This window comes from Canis lupus, chromosome 6 (genome assembly GCF_003254725.2).
Source record: "Canis lupus dingo isolate Sandy chromosome 6, ASM325472v2, whole genome shotgun sequence".
NCBI classification, from domain to species: Eukaryota; Metazoa; Chordata; class Mammalia; order Carnivora; family Canidae; genus Canis; species Canis lupus.
The window spans coordinates 11,876,802-11,893,792 of record NC_064248.1 but is presented as its reverse complement, the minus strand read 5'-3'; the positions used below and the strand labels follow the sequence as shown (position 1 = coordinate 11,893,792).

At 49.5% G+C, this 16,991-nt stretch overlaps 4 protein-coding genes across 7 annotated transcripts in view; 2 read left to right on the top strand and 2 right to left on the bottom strand.

Moving 5' to 3' along the window:
• Positions 1 to 12,146, top strand: part of LOC112646065 (speedy protein E4-like) — a 39,344-nt gene extending 27,198 nt beyond the window's left edge. Inside the window, exons 8-9 of one of the 2 annotated variants that reach the window (XM_049111163.1) lie at positions 10,243 to 10,369; positions 11,436 to 12,146. The gene's annotated coding sequence lies outside the window, so the exon portion shown is untranslated. The remainder of the gene's footprint in view (positions 1 to 10,242; positions 10,370 to 11,435) is intronic. The other variant, XM_049111164.1, reaches the window with a different exon arrangement.
• ZNF12 (zinc finger protein 12) overlaps positions 1 to 16,991 on the top strand; it is a 68,010-nt gene that overhangs the window by 9,061 nt on the left and 41,958 nt on the right. Inside the window, exon 1 of one of the 3 annotated variants that reach the window (XM_025426270.3) lies at positions 16,027 to 16,165. The exons of 1 other annotated variant lie outside the window; for it this stretch is intronic. The gene's annotated coding sequence lies outside the window, so the exon portion shown is untranslated. Of the gene's footprint in view, positions 1 to 16,026; positions 16,166 to 16,299; positions 16,922 to 16,991 lie in introns of those variants that run through there. One more of the 3 variants, XM_025426271.3, reaches the window with a different exon arrangement.
• On the bottom strand, positions 1,995 to 10,244 carry LOC112646346 (speedy protein E4-like). Its single transcript, XM_025426282.3, has 7 exons — positions 8,653 to 10,244; positions 7,956 to 8,150; positions 7,264 to 7,322; positions 6,695 to 6,780; positions 4,979 to 5,147; positions 4,736 to 4,834; positions 1,995 to 2,685 (listed from the first exon to the last, which is right to left on the bottom strand). The coding sequence occupies exons 1-6, from the start codon at positions 8,759 to 8,761 to the stop codon at positions 4,775 to 4,777; spliced, it is 678 nt and encodes a 225-aa protein (XP_025282067.1). The 5' UTR covers positions 8,762 to 10,244; the 3' UTR covers positions 1,995 to 2,685; positions 4,736 to 4,774.
• On the bottom strand, positions 12,946 to 16,987 carry LOC125755215 (translation initiation factor IF-2-like). The gene is made up of 3 exons (XM_049111033.1): positions 16,934 to 16,987; positions 15,182 to 16,368; positions 12,946 to 13,717 (listed from the first exon to the last, which is right to left on the bottom strand). Exons 1-2 carry the CDS (start codon positions 16,985 to 16,987, stop codon positions 15,508 to 15,510), a joined length of 915 nt encoding a protein of 304 aa, XP_048966990.1. The 3' UTR covers positions 12,946 to 13,717; positions 15,182 to 15,507.

The following is a 16,991-nucleotide window of genomic DNA, read 5'->3' as shown; positions in this document are numbered from 1 at the left end:
CACGATTTCAGACTTCAAGCTCTGTTACAAAGCAATATTCAAATGACAGCATAGTACTGGCACAAAAACAGACACATAGATCAATGGAACAGAATAGAGAATGTAGAAATGGACCTTCAACTAATCTTCGACAAGGCAGGAAAAATATCCTGTGGAAAAAAGACAGTCTCTTTAACAAACGGTGCTGTGAAAATCGGACAGCCACATGCAGAAGAATGAAAGTGGACCATTTCCTCACACCATACACAGAAATAGACTCAAAGTGGATGAAAGACCTAACTATGAGACAGGTGTCGATCAAAATGCTAGAGGAGAACACAGGCAGCAAACTCTGTGACGTCTGCTGCAGCAACGTCTTACGACACGTGTCTCCAAAGGCAAGGGAAACAACGGCAAAAATGAACTATTGGGACTCCATGAATATTGAAAGCTTTTGCCCAGCAAAGGAAACAGTCGAGGAAACCAAAAGATACCCAACACAATGGGAGAAGATATGTGCAAATGACATATCAGATAAAGGGCTAGTATCCAAGATCTATAAAGAACTTCTCAAACTCAATACCCAAAGAACAAATAATCCAACAAGAAATGGGGAGAAGAAAAAAAAGGTGCTCAGCAGTTGAGCACCTGCCTTTGGTTCAGGTCATGATTCCAGAGTCCTGGGATTGAGTCCCACATCAGGCTCCCTGCGAGGAGCCTGCTTCTCCCGCTGCCTGTGTCTCTCCCTCTCTCTCTGTGTCCCTCATGAATAAATAAACAAAATATTTTTAAAACTCAAATGGGCAGAAGACATGAACAGACATTCCGCCAAAGAGGACATACAAATGGCCGACAGACACATGAGACTACGCTCCACATGCCTCGGCATCAGGGGAATAGAAATCAAACTACACTGAGATACCACCTCACACAAGTCAGAGTGGCTAAAATTGACAAGTCAGGAAATGATAGACGTTGGCAAGGATGTGGAGAAAGGGGGACCCTTGTACACTGTTGGTGGTAACGTAAGCTAGTGTAGCTACTCTGGAGGTTCCTCAGAAAGTTCCAAATAGACCTACCGTATGACCCGGCATTTGCACTACTGGGTATTTACTCCAAAGACACAAGTGTAGTGATGCAGAGGGGCATCTGCACCCCAATGTTCATAGCAGCAATGTCCACAGGAGCCAAACTATGGAAAGAGCCCGGATGTCTACAACAGATGAATGGATCAAGAGGACGTAGTGTGTGTGTGTGTGTGTGTGTGTGTGTGTGTGTGTGTGTGTTTGTAATGGAATATTACTCATCCATCAAAACGTGAAGTCTTACCATTTACAGCAACATGGATGGAACTAGAGGCTATTCCACTAAGCGAAAAAAATCATCGAAAGACAATTATCATATGATTTCACTTAAACATGGAATTTAAGAAACAAAGAAGAGGAGCATAGGAGAAGAGAGGAAAAAATACAAGACGATATCAGAGAGAGACACAAACCATAAGTGACTCTTAATCATAGGCAACAAATGGAGGGTCGCTGGAAGAGAGGGGAGTGGGGGAATAGGACGACTCTGTGACGGACATTCAGGAGGGACATTAAGGAGGGACTGGGTGTTACATGAGGCTGATAAATCACTGACCTCTACCTTTGTAACCAATAATCCATCATATGTTAATTAATTGAAGTGTTTGTTTTTTAAAAAGAAGAAGAATATGGAGGCCATGTCCTCTTGAAGAGAAATCAGCACTATCCACCTTAATCTAAAATAAATTCTTGACACATAGTCGTAAATATTAAAAAAAAAAAAAGGAAAGGAAAAGAAAAACGTGGCTAAATGACCACATCCCCATTAAGCGACAGTATCATTGAACAGTGAACAGATGAGACTGATTGTGATGACCACAAACATCATGAAGGGAAGAAGACATCTCTTTATTATGATTCCCCGAGAGACACCTTTCAGTGTCCTCTTTAATAACCTAAAATAACATACAAACATGTCATCAAGGCAAGTTAAAAAATGACACCTGGTTCTCACAGTTTAATAACGAAGACTATCAAACAAACATTTACAGTTAGAAGAACATGAGGGAACTAACCCGTCTGGTTATAAGTATATCTGATGTATTATATAAGTATAATAAAAACAAAACCTATCCAGAATATGTAAACAAAGTTATAGTTATGCAGCAGCTGAAATCTCATCACAAAACTACGTTGGAACAGCATGTGTTGGAAACTATGACTGTTTCAGAACTATTTAAAATAAATACGTAAATAAAAACTAGAGAAACAAGTATAATCTAAGGGCAACATTTTCAAAATGAACAACTGAAATTCCTGACGTATGTTTGGCTGTCACAATCCTTTGGGTTCTAATTTTATATTTTTGAGGTAATTTCCTCCTCACCTTTGTCCCAGTGCATGAAAAATGGGACCTCCAACCTCTACCTCAGCAGAGATTCAAATTAAGTAATGTGAAATATTTGATGGTGGCCCAGGAGGGGATGGACGTGAAAAAACCCTGGTTTCTTTTTGTCTCTCCATGGACTCCTCCATGGACTCCCAGCTCCTAGGAGTACAACACGATAACTCCATTGAGCTCGTTCTGGAAGGTCCTGGGTTCTTCTAGATTATCTGTGAAAGAAACTCCTGTGTTCCTGACTTCCTACCGAAAACGTGCGTCTCCCCGGGGCTCAGGGATCTGCAATTGAGAAAGAGAGGAAGGACGTCAGATTGTAAGGAGGCAACTCTCCAGATATAGAGATTATTCACCTTCTCAGTCCATTGTAATCAGAGTTGAGACGAATTTATAAGTCCACTTTATCCCTAATCATTCGTTCTAAACCCCAGTTCATTTTCAAGTATGACTTTTGGACTTTGGTGATCCTGGCTCCAAAAACTTCTTCATGTACCTAAGAACAGGCCCAGTCATCTACTTTATAGCCAGGGCTCTAGGTGATTCTGTTCAGGGACCAAAACAAACAACCTTGAGAGGATGTTGCTTTAGACTGGACACTCACCTTGGTCCTTTTGTGCTACTTAGAGTCTGAACTAATCACCATACCGCAAACATCACTCACACATCAACATCATGAACCATGAGTCCAGATGCCTAATCCCCCATTCTAACCCTACATCCCGATGTTCAACCATAACACCTAGTCCTAAAGTTGGTCAGTGCTATGTGGTCTGAATGTTTGTATCCCACACGCACACCCCAATCATATATTGAGATCCTAACCCACAAGGTGATGGTGCTAGATGGGGCCACTGGGATGATTAGGGCATGGGTGGGGCCCTCTTGAATGGGATTAGTGCTCTGATAAAAGAGACCCCAGTGACCTGGCTCTCCCCTTCCACCATGTGAGGACACAGCCAGAAGGTGGCAATCTGCAACCCAGGAAAGGTCTGACCAACCCAGTAAAGGTTCTGACACTCTGATCGCAGACTTGTCCCCTCCAAATTGTGAGAAATAAATGTCTGTTGTTCATAAGCCATCCATCCACTCTGTAGTCCTCTGATGTAGGAGCCTAAATGGACTAACAGAGCTATAGTTCACATGAGTTAAACCCAATCTTTACTTAATCCTCTACCCAAATCTATAAGTTTATGTGTCGATCACAATAAGCCATGCTGAAACTATTATTTCTTAAGCTTCACTTGTTCTGACAAACTTCCTTGACCAAAAACCTGAGGGGAAAGGTATAATTGAACAAAATGGGACACTGGTCCGGAAGCAGGCAGGGAACATGAAAAATGCACAGGCAATCTGGCCGTAAGCAATGTGCTTGAAAGGAAATTTGGATGAAAGCATAACTAGACATAATTTCTTTTGTATTACTAGATAGGTCGACTCTTCCATCAAATATCCTACTGTTAGACATGTACTTTGTTGTAAATAAGTCCCTGTGGTTGATACCTGTGAGGGATGAAAGGCCAAAAATGAATTAGAAAGTCTGGGGATCCCCGGGTGGCTCAGCGGTTTGGCGCCTGCCTTCGGCCCAGGGCATGATCCTGGAGTCCCGGGGTCGAGTCCCACATCAGGCTCCCTGCGTGGAGCCTGCTTCTCCCTCTGCCTATGTCTCTGCCTCTATCTCTCTGTCTCTCTCTCTGTCTCTCTCTCTCTTTCTCTGTGTCTGTGTCTCTCATGAATAGATAAATAAATTTTTTTCCTAAGATTTTTACTTATTTATTCATGAGAGGCACAGAGAGAGAGAGGCAGGCAGAGACCCAGGCAGAGGGAGAAGCAGGCTCCACGCAGGGAGCCCGACGCAGGACTGGATCCCGGGTCTTCAGGAGCACACCCCGGGATGCAAGCGACACTAAACCGCTGCGCCACCGCGGCTGCCCTGGATAATAAACTCTTAAAAAAGAAAGAAAGAAAGTGAATACACAATTTATGGAATCAATTGAAAACTTACTCACTTTCCACAGAAAATCAACATTTCATGAAAGCTATCATTTGGGCCCCATTGCCGTGAATGGAATTATTTCAGCCATGCCTCTGTGACAAACTGGTTTCCCCTAGTCTGGCCCCCACACATCTCCCTGAGGTCATGCCTATGTGTGGTTGTGAGCATGTGGCTGGGACCTGAGTCAGCGTCTGGCTGCGTGGCTGCTCGACTTTACAGTGTATGGGAAGGCTCATGTGTGGGGCAGGGGAGAGGAGCGTGGTCTAGCAATTGGATTCCTCAGATTTCCTCAATACACAATAAGTCATGGTGCCTGGACCCGTGAGGACACAGACGTACCTCCCCTCAGGCCGATGACCTCGGGCCTCCATGGTCCCTCTAGGGTATGAGGGTGCGATCTCGCCCCCACACCCACAGATCTGGATCGAAAGCCTGGATCTGGAAGACAAAGAGATCCCTGAGAAGACAACCTCCAAGTGGACTCCCCCTCCCTCCCACTCTGCAGTCTCGTCCTGAATCCCATGTCCCTCCACGTCCCCCCCCCTTCCATTGTCCCACCCCAAATCCCCACAGCCCACCCACCTCCTCGCACTCTTCCCTGGACACCCTGGTCCTCCAGCCCATGGATCGGATGAATTGCAATCGCAGTTTGTGGAACAAGGGACGCTGGGATCGGTTCTTCCCATAAAGGAATGAAAAGATGGCTTGTTTGGGGGCCTGGTTGTCCTCTTCCATATCATTGGCCAGGTAGCTGGAGAAAGACATGAGGTTGCTGGTCAGGAGGAGCAGGACAGGAAGGACCCCCCACCTGAGCTCAGCTTCCCAGAAAAGATGCAGTCGGCTTCCTACCCAGCGTCGTAGAGCGCCCCCCAGTCATCAAGAAGGCGCGGCTGGGCAGAGACTTCTCCCGCTTTGAGGAGAAAGACAACTCACCCAGAAGCTTGAGGGCATATGCTGCTCTGTTTTCCCATCCCTGAGCCCACCCCCTTCCCTTCAGCCTGTCTGTACACACCCCTGTCGCCCTGTGGAGCAGGGGCATGTATACAGCTCCTGCTCTATTTCTGTAGTCCTGGCTTTCCTCCCAAATGACTAATATAGGACTGGGTTCATGTAGGTGCAGTAATTCAACATGCACTTCTTGTTTCTCTCTTCCCATCGCCTCATGGTCCCTGGCACATCAGATGTACTTTGTAAGTTTTTGTTGAATGAATAAATGAATGCTTTCTCTCACGGTCAAGGGCAATACTGATTACCTCCTCGTAGACCCGACCTAACTTAAACATTTGCAAAATGTAAGGAATTGTCTGAGTGTTTTTGAGAGCCTGGTAATATTTTGACAAGACCTGCCTCAACAGGTGTCTCGTGTAATGGGATTGGGGAAGGGGGGAAAGGGGCAGAAGAGGGTAGTGAATGAGAAATAACGGTGGTCCAAAATGCCCATGAGACTAGAATTTTAACAGAAGTGCTACTAGGGTGCAGAAGTCAGGGAGGTTAGGGGGGCATCTGAAGATTTTGGGGTTGGAATCAATCTTGAGGAAAGGTCGTTTTCTTCAGGGAGACGTGCAAAATCACCTAGACAGGAAACACAGTACAGAAACGGAGGGAAGGGTCCTTGGAAGGATGAAACACGAAGAGGGTGCACAAGTTGGACGGAGACGAGGGGGTTGGAGCTAAGCTGGAAACTCTGACCTTGACCACTAGCACCCCTGGCCCATGAGATTGTTATGGAGCGCAGAGCAGGAGACGATGCTTTGGAAAGACTTCAGGCATATAGCACCCACTGGCTTGGGACGGATTTGTAAGAAACACCAGCGGGAGCCTTTACGACAGATCTGTGCTATGTCTTGAGGCTGAATTGAGGCATTTGTGCTGGGAATGCAGAGGAGGAGGACAGTTATGCTTGGTATTGCCATGGGAAGAAGACAGATCTCAAGGATCAGAACTGGCTGCTGCTTGAGCCTAGTTGCTTGGGGCAAGGCAGCGTCTGTTCTTTCCTTCACTCCTCTTTGGAGAGTTTTTGTTTCCTTCTCTTCAGGGGGTCTCTTAGCTGATGTTAGGGGCATTTGTGTTTGCAAATAATAGTATAAAAAACCCCTATACTCTAATTCTACTGTTTTTATACACAGACTAAACAGCTCAAAAAAAAAAAAAAAGATAAATGAATAAATAAATAAAACCCGCAAGATTTAAAGAGTTACAAACAGGTTGAAAAAAAGAGCCGAAAGATCAGAGTCCCACTTCTGCCCTCCTTCCTCCCAGGTTATTGACTACTGCTGATGGATGAGGCGAAATACTCACAGTGCCAGGAAGAAATGAATTCGCTGGTACTGCCAGGAGAAGAGACCAGCGCGGCTAAAATAGGCGATGACCATGGACAAGAGATACTGGCGGAAAGAGGAGAAAAGCCGTCATAGAAGGGTCCCATCCTGGGAGAGGAAGACCAGTGAGGTGAGGGGACAGGAGGCTGGAGCAGGTGGTGCCTCTTTGACATGTTGGGTGAACCTGCTTCTTTGGTGTCAGACAGTTGGTTACAAACTGGGGAAGGCAAGGGAAGAGTTTCAGGTGCTCCCAGGACGGGAGGTTGTGCTGGTTTGAGGGCTTGTGTTTAGGACAGCCAGCTTCAGGAGGGTCTTTGATAAGCTGGAGCCAAAGGAAGCCCCCCAAGAGCAGAGAGGCAAAGGGACTTAAGGTAGCAACAGCCAGAGGGGCACACCTGGTGCTCAGGTCCCAGGGATTCTGCAAAAGCCACGAGGTCCCCGACCAGAAGTCTTGGTAGGCATGAGGTTGGAGAGAGGGTTGAGGAGGCTTTCCCCTGCCCCAGGACAGGTGTTGGAGCAAGAGTCTATCTTAGTGGAGAACAACAATACCTTGTCGGATACTCTCAGATCTTTGTCCCAGGCCAGAAATCTTTTAATGACAGGATCCTCTGTGAAAAGAGGGCAGATGTCTGTCAAGTTGGCAACTGGAATGGGGTTACTGTGGGAACGTTCCAGAGCAAAGAGAACAGTACCTCCCCTGGGGAAGTTTCAGGATGTAGCCAAGGGTGAGGCTGATGGGCAGAGGGGAGAAAAGACCATGGACTGGCCAAGAAAAGTTGGCGGCTCCCCCTTGTCGGGTGACTGAGAGAGAGGCAGGTGTCAGCAGTGCATCTGCAGGATGGGATCTGAAGTAAGTAGTGATGCTGTCTCATCATGCATGGATGTGCCACTGCAGAGACCATAACATCATCCGCTGTCATTTTCTCATTCCACAGTGGCATCGGGGTACAAAGATGGCCTGTCCTCCCCTCCCCGCCCCCGCCCCGACACAGCCGAAGGCACTTAGATTCAAAAGGCCAGTAAGCGCTAAGATGTCTCAGGAGTGCAACTGCAGCTAAGCTTTCTCATCCCTCTGTCATTTTTAAGTGTCCCCGATGAGGGGTCAGTATGGAGTCCTCCAAGGATGGAGAGAGAGAGCTCAGCGACCTGCAAAGAATTATTTTCCATTGGAAAAGCGTCGCCGTTGGAAGTTTCTGGTGTTTTCAGGAAAAAAGAATAAGGTTGGAGGGTGCTGTTCCTACCGAGCAGCCTGTTGAACGCCTCGTGGTGCTCAGGGAGCACTGAAGATAGCCGCTGTCTCTTCAGCTTCATCTTGAGGCCACTCAGTGTCTCCACCACCCAGATGTCGTTGGCCTCAGGGGCTGTCTCCTCATCGGATTCGATGTCTCTCTTCCTTCCGCGGGACTGAGGCAAGGGGCAGGGGTCTACAAAGGGGGCTGAGTGAAGAAACCAGGCTACAGTACAAAGCTTCTTCTGTCTTTGGAATTCAGCCACGCTTTCCACACCCCCAAACCCAAACTCCCTCTTCATTTCTCTGTGGCCTCATAGATGATTGGCCTCTCCAAAACCACCTTTCATCTTTGTCCTTCATTCATATGCATTTGCCCCCATTCATCTTTGCCACTGTTTCATACCTCCCACCACGCCCTCAAAACTCTTCCTGGTAGATCATTTCTCCCATGAGGATAATGGGATAATTTCCTGTCTTCCTTTATCTCCTCTTTGGATGTCATCTCCTAACCCTCCTTCCTTGCTTCCTGGGTTTTCCTTCCAGTGCGATACCCTTGTCCCCGGCTCCCGTGCTCTCTTCTCCAATCCCTGGCTTTCTGAATCTCTCCTGTCACGTGCAGTCTAGTCAGACACACCTTCCTGGCTTCTGTACCCATTTGTACTCACTAGTCAAGCCTGTCAAGTCCCTTCTCCCTCCTGCTTCCTCACCTGATGGTCCTGGGCTTTCTTCATCTACCACGGCCTCCGGGGGGTACCCTGATGTGCTAGGCTGGGGGCTCTGGCCCTCAGACTGGGCGGACGGTTGACAACTGGCCATGATTTCTCCCAAGCTCTTTGTGCCCTCCCAGGAGACTCAGACCCTCCTCTTCTCAAACTCCCCTTCTGGCTTCTGGGTGAACCCAAGCCCTGTTATCCCTTCTCTAAGCCGGGGCCAAGCTAGGAGTATGGACATGCTCTGCGAAGATGCTCTTGTCCACCTCCGTTGCCAAGAACCATGGAGTCCAGTCTTTCCAATCAGGAAGGTCAGAAGCCTCTGATGTCATGCACCATTCCAGCCTGGCAGCCATTTTGAAGGAAGACACGTGCAACTGCGAGACCGAGGTCCACTTCTGGAGTTCAGGATCAAGGCTATCTCATGTCGCCGATCCAGCCTGCAACCGTCCTCCAAAACTGTCCTCGGGGTGTCTGGATCACTCTACTCCTCTCCAGCAGATGCGGGGCTCTCTGCATCCTTCTATTCCTGTTTCACGGTGCAGTCTGGCAGCAGAGGGAGGAAACAGACGAGGGAAGGTAAGATCTTACAAGAGTGAAATAAGTATGTAGGGAAGGTCCAGGCACATGGACTTGTTGGATTGAAAAGTTAGTTTACGTCGCTTAATTTGGCAGAGCTCTCTCACTTGTTTTACTGATGCTGTGTTGGGGATTCTGTGCTGGGGGAGCGTTCATGCTCTACTCTCCGGTGTCCCTGAGCCCGAGAGGTATTTTGAGAGCCTACTCCTAGAAAATTGTACGTGTGCTCCCACACACATCAGATGCTGTCCCCGACTTCAGAAGTCCATGGATCACCCAAAACCTGCCCCTTGATTGCAGTTAATCAGCTCTAGCTTGCATGTAAAATTTTGAGCATGTGTATTACCCTTGACCTAGGAATTTCACTACTCCTTGTGTATCCTATGAATAAACTGTGACGTGCCCACAAAGGCTGAGTGGAAAAACCTCCAATTGGAGGCAGAATCTGTTTTATTGAGAAGGTGGGAAGCCCCCAGGAGCACAGATGCAGTCACAAAATAACTGACTGGCTGTCCTGTGGTATCAGGGGAAGCTTCTTCCACACCTCGTACCTCCTTCCTCTGCTTTTCACCTGGGCATCTGAGTCTTGCTTGCTCTTTCCTTCTTTTGGTGATAAAATAACACAACATAAAATACAGCATTTTAATCACTGGTGAGCGTATCATTAAGTGGCCTTAAGCACATTTGCGTTGTTGTGCTGCCATCAGCAACTTCCGTCTCTAGAACTTGGTCATCTTCCCTCAAACTGGAAGTCTGCACCCATTGAAGCCCCATATCAGGCTCCCTGCTCATGGGGCGCCTGCTTTCCTCTCTCCCCGCTGCCTGTGTTCTCTCTCTCACTCTCTCTCTCATTCAAATAAATGAATGAAAACTCAAGAAAAAAAAAAAATCACACAACAACAACACCTGCCCTCTCCACTAAGTCACAGCTAGCCAGGGGCTGCTCACCCTGGCCTGTCATTCTCTAGTGAGTAATGGTTTCTGTGTTTCCCTTCTGTGACCCTTAAGACCTAGAGACACCCTAGGAAGACGGCTTGCAGTGCTAACTCACAGAACAGAATTCTGGGATGGGGAGACGGGAAGAGGTTCTGGATACCGACTTCGAAGATCTGGTGTCTGAAGCTCAGTGTTAAAGGTAAATCTTAGTCTTTGACTTTTATACTCCCCTGCACCCTGGCTGACATATACTTGGTGGGTCCCAAAGTCAGGTTAAGGTGTATCGTCTGTTATTATCGCCTCTTTGAAATGTTCTGAAATGGTGTCTACTTACCAATTTGCCCATGTTTGTTTGCAAATCTTGTTTTCAATCAAAGATCTATCCTTTATAAGACATTTGCAGGAGGAATGTGTCCTCCTTTTCTTTGCTGCGTTGAGAGAGCAGGGTACTAGGATTTGTTTTCTGGAAACAAGGATTGTGAAACCCAAAAGACCAAAGCGGACCCCAGGATTCACTTCAGCTGTTTTGATTCAAATCCTGTAACCTATTCACTCTGTCCCCTTCTCTGTCTGCCCAGACTCCTGAGGATAGACAATCTGGAGGACATAAAGCAGGAGATAGAATACCTGGCTAAAAGATGGGGGTGGTGGGGAGGTGGGAACGATATGGTTTTGTTACAAAGCAGCCTGTGCCCCTAGGCAAATCCTTCCTTCTTCCAGGCCCCCGTTTCTTCACCTGTAAACTAAAATAATTAGATAAGATAATGTGTAAGCGCTCTTCCCTTACAGCATAACCAAGGCAGTGAGAGAGCCAATTTGACATGACCAGGTGTACAAATGCTAGGGTTCAATTGTGTGCCCCCTCGCACCCCCACCACCCCATTCATGTGTACCACGCCCTGGTACCTCAGAATGTGATTGTATTTAGTGGTGGGGTCCTTATGGAAGAAACCAAGGTAAAGTGGGGTCTGTAGCATGCTGTCCTTTATGAAGGGAAAATTGAGGGGGGGGTTGGGGGGCGCAGTTCGTTGAGCATCCAACTCGATTTTGGTCCAGGCCCTGCTCTCAAGGTTGTTAGATTGAGCCCCACATCAAGCCCCAGAGAGGTGTCTGTTCCACACCCGAGAGGGGTGTCTGCTTCTCTCTCCTCTCTCTCTCTCTCTCTCTCTCTTTCCCTTTCCCTGCCCCCCCCCCGTTTGCCCCTCCCCTGGCTTGCTTGTCCTCTCTTTGTAAAATGAATGCATAACTTTTTTTTTTTTTTAAAGGGAAAATTTGGACGCAAACATCCAAGTACAGAGAAGAGAATGGGATGACACAGGGAGAGAAGACTGACATCTACCAGCCAGGGCGGGAGGATGCAACAGCCCCTCCCCCACAGCACTCAGAAGGAACCAGCCCTGCCCACACCTGAATCTCAGACTCCCAGCCTCCAGAACAGTGAGAGAATGTATTTTTGTCGTGACAGCCTGAAAGCTGCCTGGTTTGTCTTACTTTGTTACAGCTTCCCTGTAGGCAGATCCACACAGTATTTTTGAAGAAGAGGGAATTCAGATTTGACAGTCACTTTCCTGATACTTCTGCTGCCCCTTTCCCCAAAGCAAGACGCGTCCATGTCGGAGGCTTCAAAGAAGAATGGGTTCTTTCACACAGATTAGAACCTTGAGCTTTCTTAGCCTCTGGCATTTCCTGGTCAAGGTGACTGTTCATTTTGGAAAACATGGTGGAAAGACTTCAAGAGAAGAATGATTTACAAATCTTGAAGATGGGTGTCAGTTAGCTTAATAAAACTGATGCATTAAAGAGAGAAAAATAAACGGGAGCAAACCGAGGCAACTACTTAGGAAATTAAGGGTGGGAAAGGCTTCTTCAAAGACAGTGTCTAAACAGATGAAAAGTATGAAGAGGAAGTGAACGATTTGAACACAGAAACAATATCCATATGACAGAAAATAAAGTAAAACATTAGGTTAAAAAGATCAATGACTTGGGTCGCCTGGGTGGCTTTTTAGTTGGGTCTCTGCCTTCTGGCCAGGGCATGGTCCTGGGGTCCTGAGATCCAGATTGGCCCCCGTCGGACTCCCCTGGGGGAGCCAGCTTCTCCCTCCACCTGTGTCTCTGCCTCTCTGTGTGCATCTCTCATGAATGAATGAAAGAAAGAAAGAAGAAAAAGAAAGGAAGAAAGGAAGAAAGGAAGAAAGAAAGAAGGAAAGAAAGAAAGAAAGAAAGAAAGAAAGAAAGAAAGAAAGAAAGAAAGAAAGAAGAAAGAAAAAGAATAAATAAAGCTCGATGATAAATTGGGAGAAATATTTGTGTTTTTTCCAAATACAGAAAGAGAAAACTTTTTATTTTAAATACTAATGAATGAAGAGATTTTAAACAATATGAAATGATGCAGGTCTGCTGCTTCTGGCCCAGACGGACACACGAGGTGAAGATTTGCCCTCCCAGGTTAAATAGGTTTCTAGAAGGAGGAGATAGATGAAAATATGAAATGACAGATTTTAGCTATCTGGAGTGAAGGGTGAGCCTTAAGAGTGTCCAGTTCAGGGATCCCTGGGTGGCGCAGCGGTTTGGCGCCTGCCTTTGGCCTAGGGCGCGATCCTGGAGACCCAGGATCGATTCCCACATCGGCTCCTGGTGCATGGAGCCTGCTTCTCTCTGCCTGTCTCTGCCTCTCTTTCTCTCTCTGTGACTATCATAAATAAATAAAAATTTAAAAAAATATAAAAAAAAAAGAGTGTCCATTTCAGTGCCCAGAGAGTATTGAGGCCGAGGTAGGGGGCTGATGTTGTGGGGCAGCCCAACGTGTGTCAGTTGCAGGAACGCAGTAGGATGTTCACGGGGAGGGGCACGGCAGCCAGAGTTCACAGGCAGAGAGCCAGAGGGGAGAGGTGGGAGGGTGTCCCGGTCTTCAGCTGAGCCAGGCAGTGCACTGGGGTGGTGGTGGGGGGAGCAGGGGCTGAAGGTCAGGACCCAGGGGACTGGGGTTCTGCCTGTCTTCACCGACGTGCTCAGCGCACCTTCTGTCCTTTACCTGCTGAATACGGAAAAGGATATGGAAGGGATGTGCCTGGAGATCTTCTAGGCTCAGGCCCAGGGGAGGTGTGACCGCCTGGCTCCAACTGCAGCACTCCTTCGGTGAGCATTCCGGCACCAGCCACACTTCGTAGCAGCAAGAGCTGGGCAAGACTGCTCCTGGCTACACTGCCACTGCCATCGGCAGCTTCGGGAGAAGCACACCCTTTGTGAGGGATTAGTTTGATGCAGCAGCTCGGCTAAGGGAAATCGGGAATGGGTTATGTGCCCGTTCATTGGTATAAAAGAGTACTTACTGTTACTTTTTAGAAGAGATTTACGGGGGGGGGCGGCGGGCGGGGGGCCGTGGGTGGTTCGGTCGTTGAGCATCTGCCTTAGGCTCAGGTCGTGATCCCGGGCTCCTGGAATCATGTCCTGCATCAGGCTCTCTGCCGGGGGCTTGCTTCTTCCTCTGCCTGTGTCTGTGCCTCTCTCTCTCTCTCTGTGTCTCTCTTGAACAAATGAATAAAATCTTAAAAAAAAACCCACAAAAACATAAGAGTGTTAGTGGGGCACCTGAGTGGCTCTGGTTGAGCGGGTGTCTTTGGCTCAGGTGTGATCCTGGGGTCTTGGGATGGAGTCCCACAACACGACAACAGGCCCCCTACAGGCAGCCTGCTTCTCCAGTTGCCTATGTCTCTTCCCTCTCTCTGTGTGTCTCAGGAATATGAAATCTTTTAAAAAGATAAAAGCATTACCTGAGTAAACTTGTAATATAAATACTTCCTCTGTTGATCTCATATGTATCTAAATATCGTTTGAAGCTGAACAATTGTATTGCCCACATTACAACCCAGGAAGGTTGTTCTTAAGGGCCTGGGAGCCATCTCTTTGACCTGTAAACCTCAAGGAAGATAGTGTCCCTCTGTGTCTCCGGGAGGGGGTAAGCATGGTCTCTAGGCATCTTGCTATGAGCTGTAAACTACCTGCTTGACAGAGAAAGGTAAGAACTTTTTTCTCCTCCTTCACACAGAGACAACTAGGATGGACCAGCACCCCGATTACCAGGTGAATTTAGGATGAACTATGAAAAAATGCATAGCAAATGGTGCTGACGAGTCCTGTAGGTGTGAAACAGGTTTACCACTTAGGATGAGAACTATGGGCTGAGCTACAAGGAAAGACAAGTCTCCGGGTTCTCCTTGCAAACTTGTTAGTGGTTTGCCTGTGATGTGCGACACAGTCTGGTTTAAAGGTTATTTAACGGTAGGATGGGGGGCCTGGGTGGCTTAGCCAGGTAAGCAGCTGCCTCTTGGTTTGGGCTCAGGTCCGGATGTCAGGGTTGTGGAATGAAGCCCTCCGTGGGGCTGCTGGCTGAGCCTGGAGTCAGCTGGGGATTCTCTCTTCTTCTCCCTCTGCCCCTCCCCCTGCTCTCACGCCCTCTCTCTCCCCCTCTCTCTCTCAAATAAATCGTTTAAACCAACATAACAATCGTTCTCTTCTTTCTATATTTGTGGAGAGGATTTTCTGGATGGCAGGAGAAGGTTTTTGTTTTTTGTTTTTTTTTTTTAAGATTTATTTACTCCTGAGAGACACAGAGAGAGGCAGAGAGGCAGGCAGAGGGAGAAGCAGGCCCCCTGCAGGGAGCCCGATGCGGGACTCCACCCTGGACCTGGGCATCACCGCCTGAGCCCAAGGCAGACGCTCAACTGCTGAGCCACCCAGGCGACCGGGAGATTCTCCTTTTAATCTCCACCACCCCGCGGCGTCGAAGAAGCACTTGGCCAGGCGCGCCGTTATATAATCTCTCCCCCAAAATACTGCTCAATCCTTGTCCTTAGGACCTCCTCGTCAAAACATGGCACTTTAACCTAACAGACATTTAATTCGTCGGACGGGCAAATTCCCAGGGATATGGTTCGGGTTTGTGTGTGTGTGAAACCCGGTTGTTCCACAGTCTGTACTTTGCATTCGTTGTGCAACTTGGACAAGCTACCTTTTCTATTTGCTTCTCCTTTCTTGGAGAAACCATGCGCCTCTCTTATGTCCTCGCTGAGTAGTAATCGTATCCCAGTGTGTTGGTGCAACTTGTCAAAGTTCAGTGACGTGCACACGTGCACCCTTCCCCGTCCTCTCCTGCTTGTGGAAGTCTCCGTGCCAAGCCGACAGACAGACCTCAGGGCAAGGAAAGGACCAGGGATCCAGGACGCAGGCACAGCCGCTGCTAGAAGCGACACGTCTCCTCGATTCCTCACGGGAGCGAAGACGACTGGGACATCGGGCAGTAGGTCCGGATGGTCAATCCTCTGAGCACGGTGCTTCTTACCCACCCGAGGAGGTGGAGACTTTCGAGACGTCCCCTAGCGTGTGGGCGCTTGGACTCCCGGGAAACAGAGTCCGGGTGTTTGTGCCGCTCCCCCAGGGGGCTCCCGCAGGACCCGGGCCGCACGCCGGCGCCGTGGTGCGCATGTGCAGCTCGGCCTGTGTGCGTGTTGGCGCAGGCGCAGTGCGGCCGCGCTGCTCTCGCTTCCTGTGCGTGCGCAGGTCACCGCTCGCCGCGGTTCCCAGGCTTCGGCCTCCGGCGGCCGAGGATTCCCCGGTACCCGCGGGGCTGTCCGCCGTCCGGCCGGGCCGGCACCCAGCGGGCGCGGGTCCGCGCGGGCCGGGCGGAGGCGCGAGCGGGATCCCCCCAGCGCGAGCCCCGGAGCCCGCGGGCCTGGGCCGGAGGAGCCGGGCGGTCGAGTGGCGGCGGCGGCGGCGGCGGCGGCGGCGGGGCCCGGGTCCGGCCGGTTTGCGGCCGCAGGACGGCGAGGCGTCAGGCGGCCGTTTGGGGCCCCGGAGGGTGGTCGGCCCGAAGTGAGTTTGCGCGCTAGTTCCAGAGCCGGCGCCCCGGGAACGGCGGCCCCGGGAGGCGCAGGAGGAGCAGCCCCCGCCCCGGATCCCTCGCGAGCCTTGGGGCAGCTCGGCGGGTCCCGACGGGGTAGGTCGTGCGCTCGCGGGCCTCCTGGCGGTTGTGGATCTTCCGGGCGGCCAGAGTGCGCGCGGGCGGGGAGGGATGGGCGCTCCCCCGGGACGCGGGACTCGTGGGGTCCCGGCTTCCCGGGGGCGCAAGGGGCTCCCGCCTCCCCTTGCCCCGTCCCCCGCTTGCTGCGCCGTCGCCCTGTCCAGCCTGCAGACGGGTCTCTAAGCGCCCAGGAGTGTGTGCGGAGCCGGCTGCGTTGTGCCCTGGGGCATCTGCCGGTGGAGCGCAGGGCCGGTGTGCGAGGAGGGCCGGGCTGCGGCTGCCTGGTTGACAGAGGAGCCTGGGCCTGAGAAGGGAGGCGGCTTGTCCAGGGCGACGGGGTCCGTGGGTGGGCTTGCTCTCGGGCCTGAGCTCCTGGGCGCGCGTGCTGGCCGCCCTGTTACTGTTACACAGAATAAGTTTCTTAAATGATCCTTACAGCAGCACATTTAAGTTCTTGTGAATAATTTTGAAACATCGTGCCTGAGTCCACCTCTTTGCCGAGAGCACCTTGTCCTGATCTAAGTAGTTAAAGGAGGTAGTAAGAAAATAGGTGAATGTAAGAGGCTATCTTGTTTTATCTTGTATTTAATGGTGGAGGATCATTTCAGTATGATTTAGTGTTTGTTCACTAGTGAGACAGATGCATATTCACTCAGTTGCCACATGGTCAGGTGGGAGCTGCAGAGTGGTAGATGCCCCCTCATTCTTCCAGTCACTTCTGAAGGTTTTAAGGTATGTTGTCACATAGGTGTCCTTTAAGGAATGTTTCTTGAGAGTACTTTCCTTGGCAATCCCCATCTCA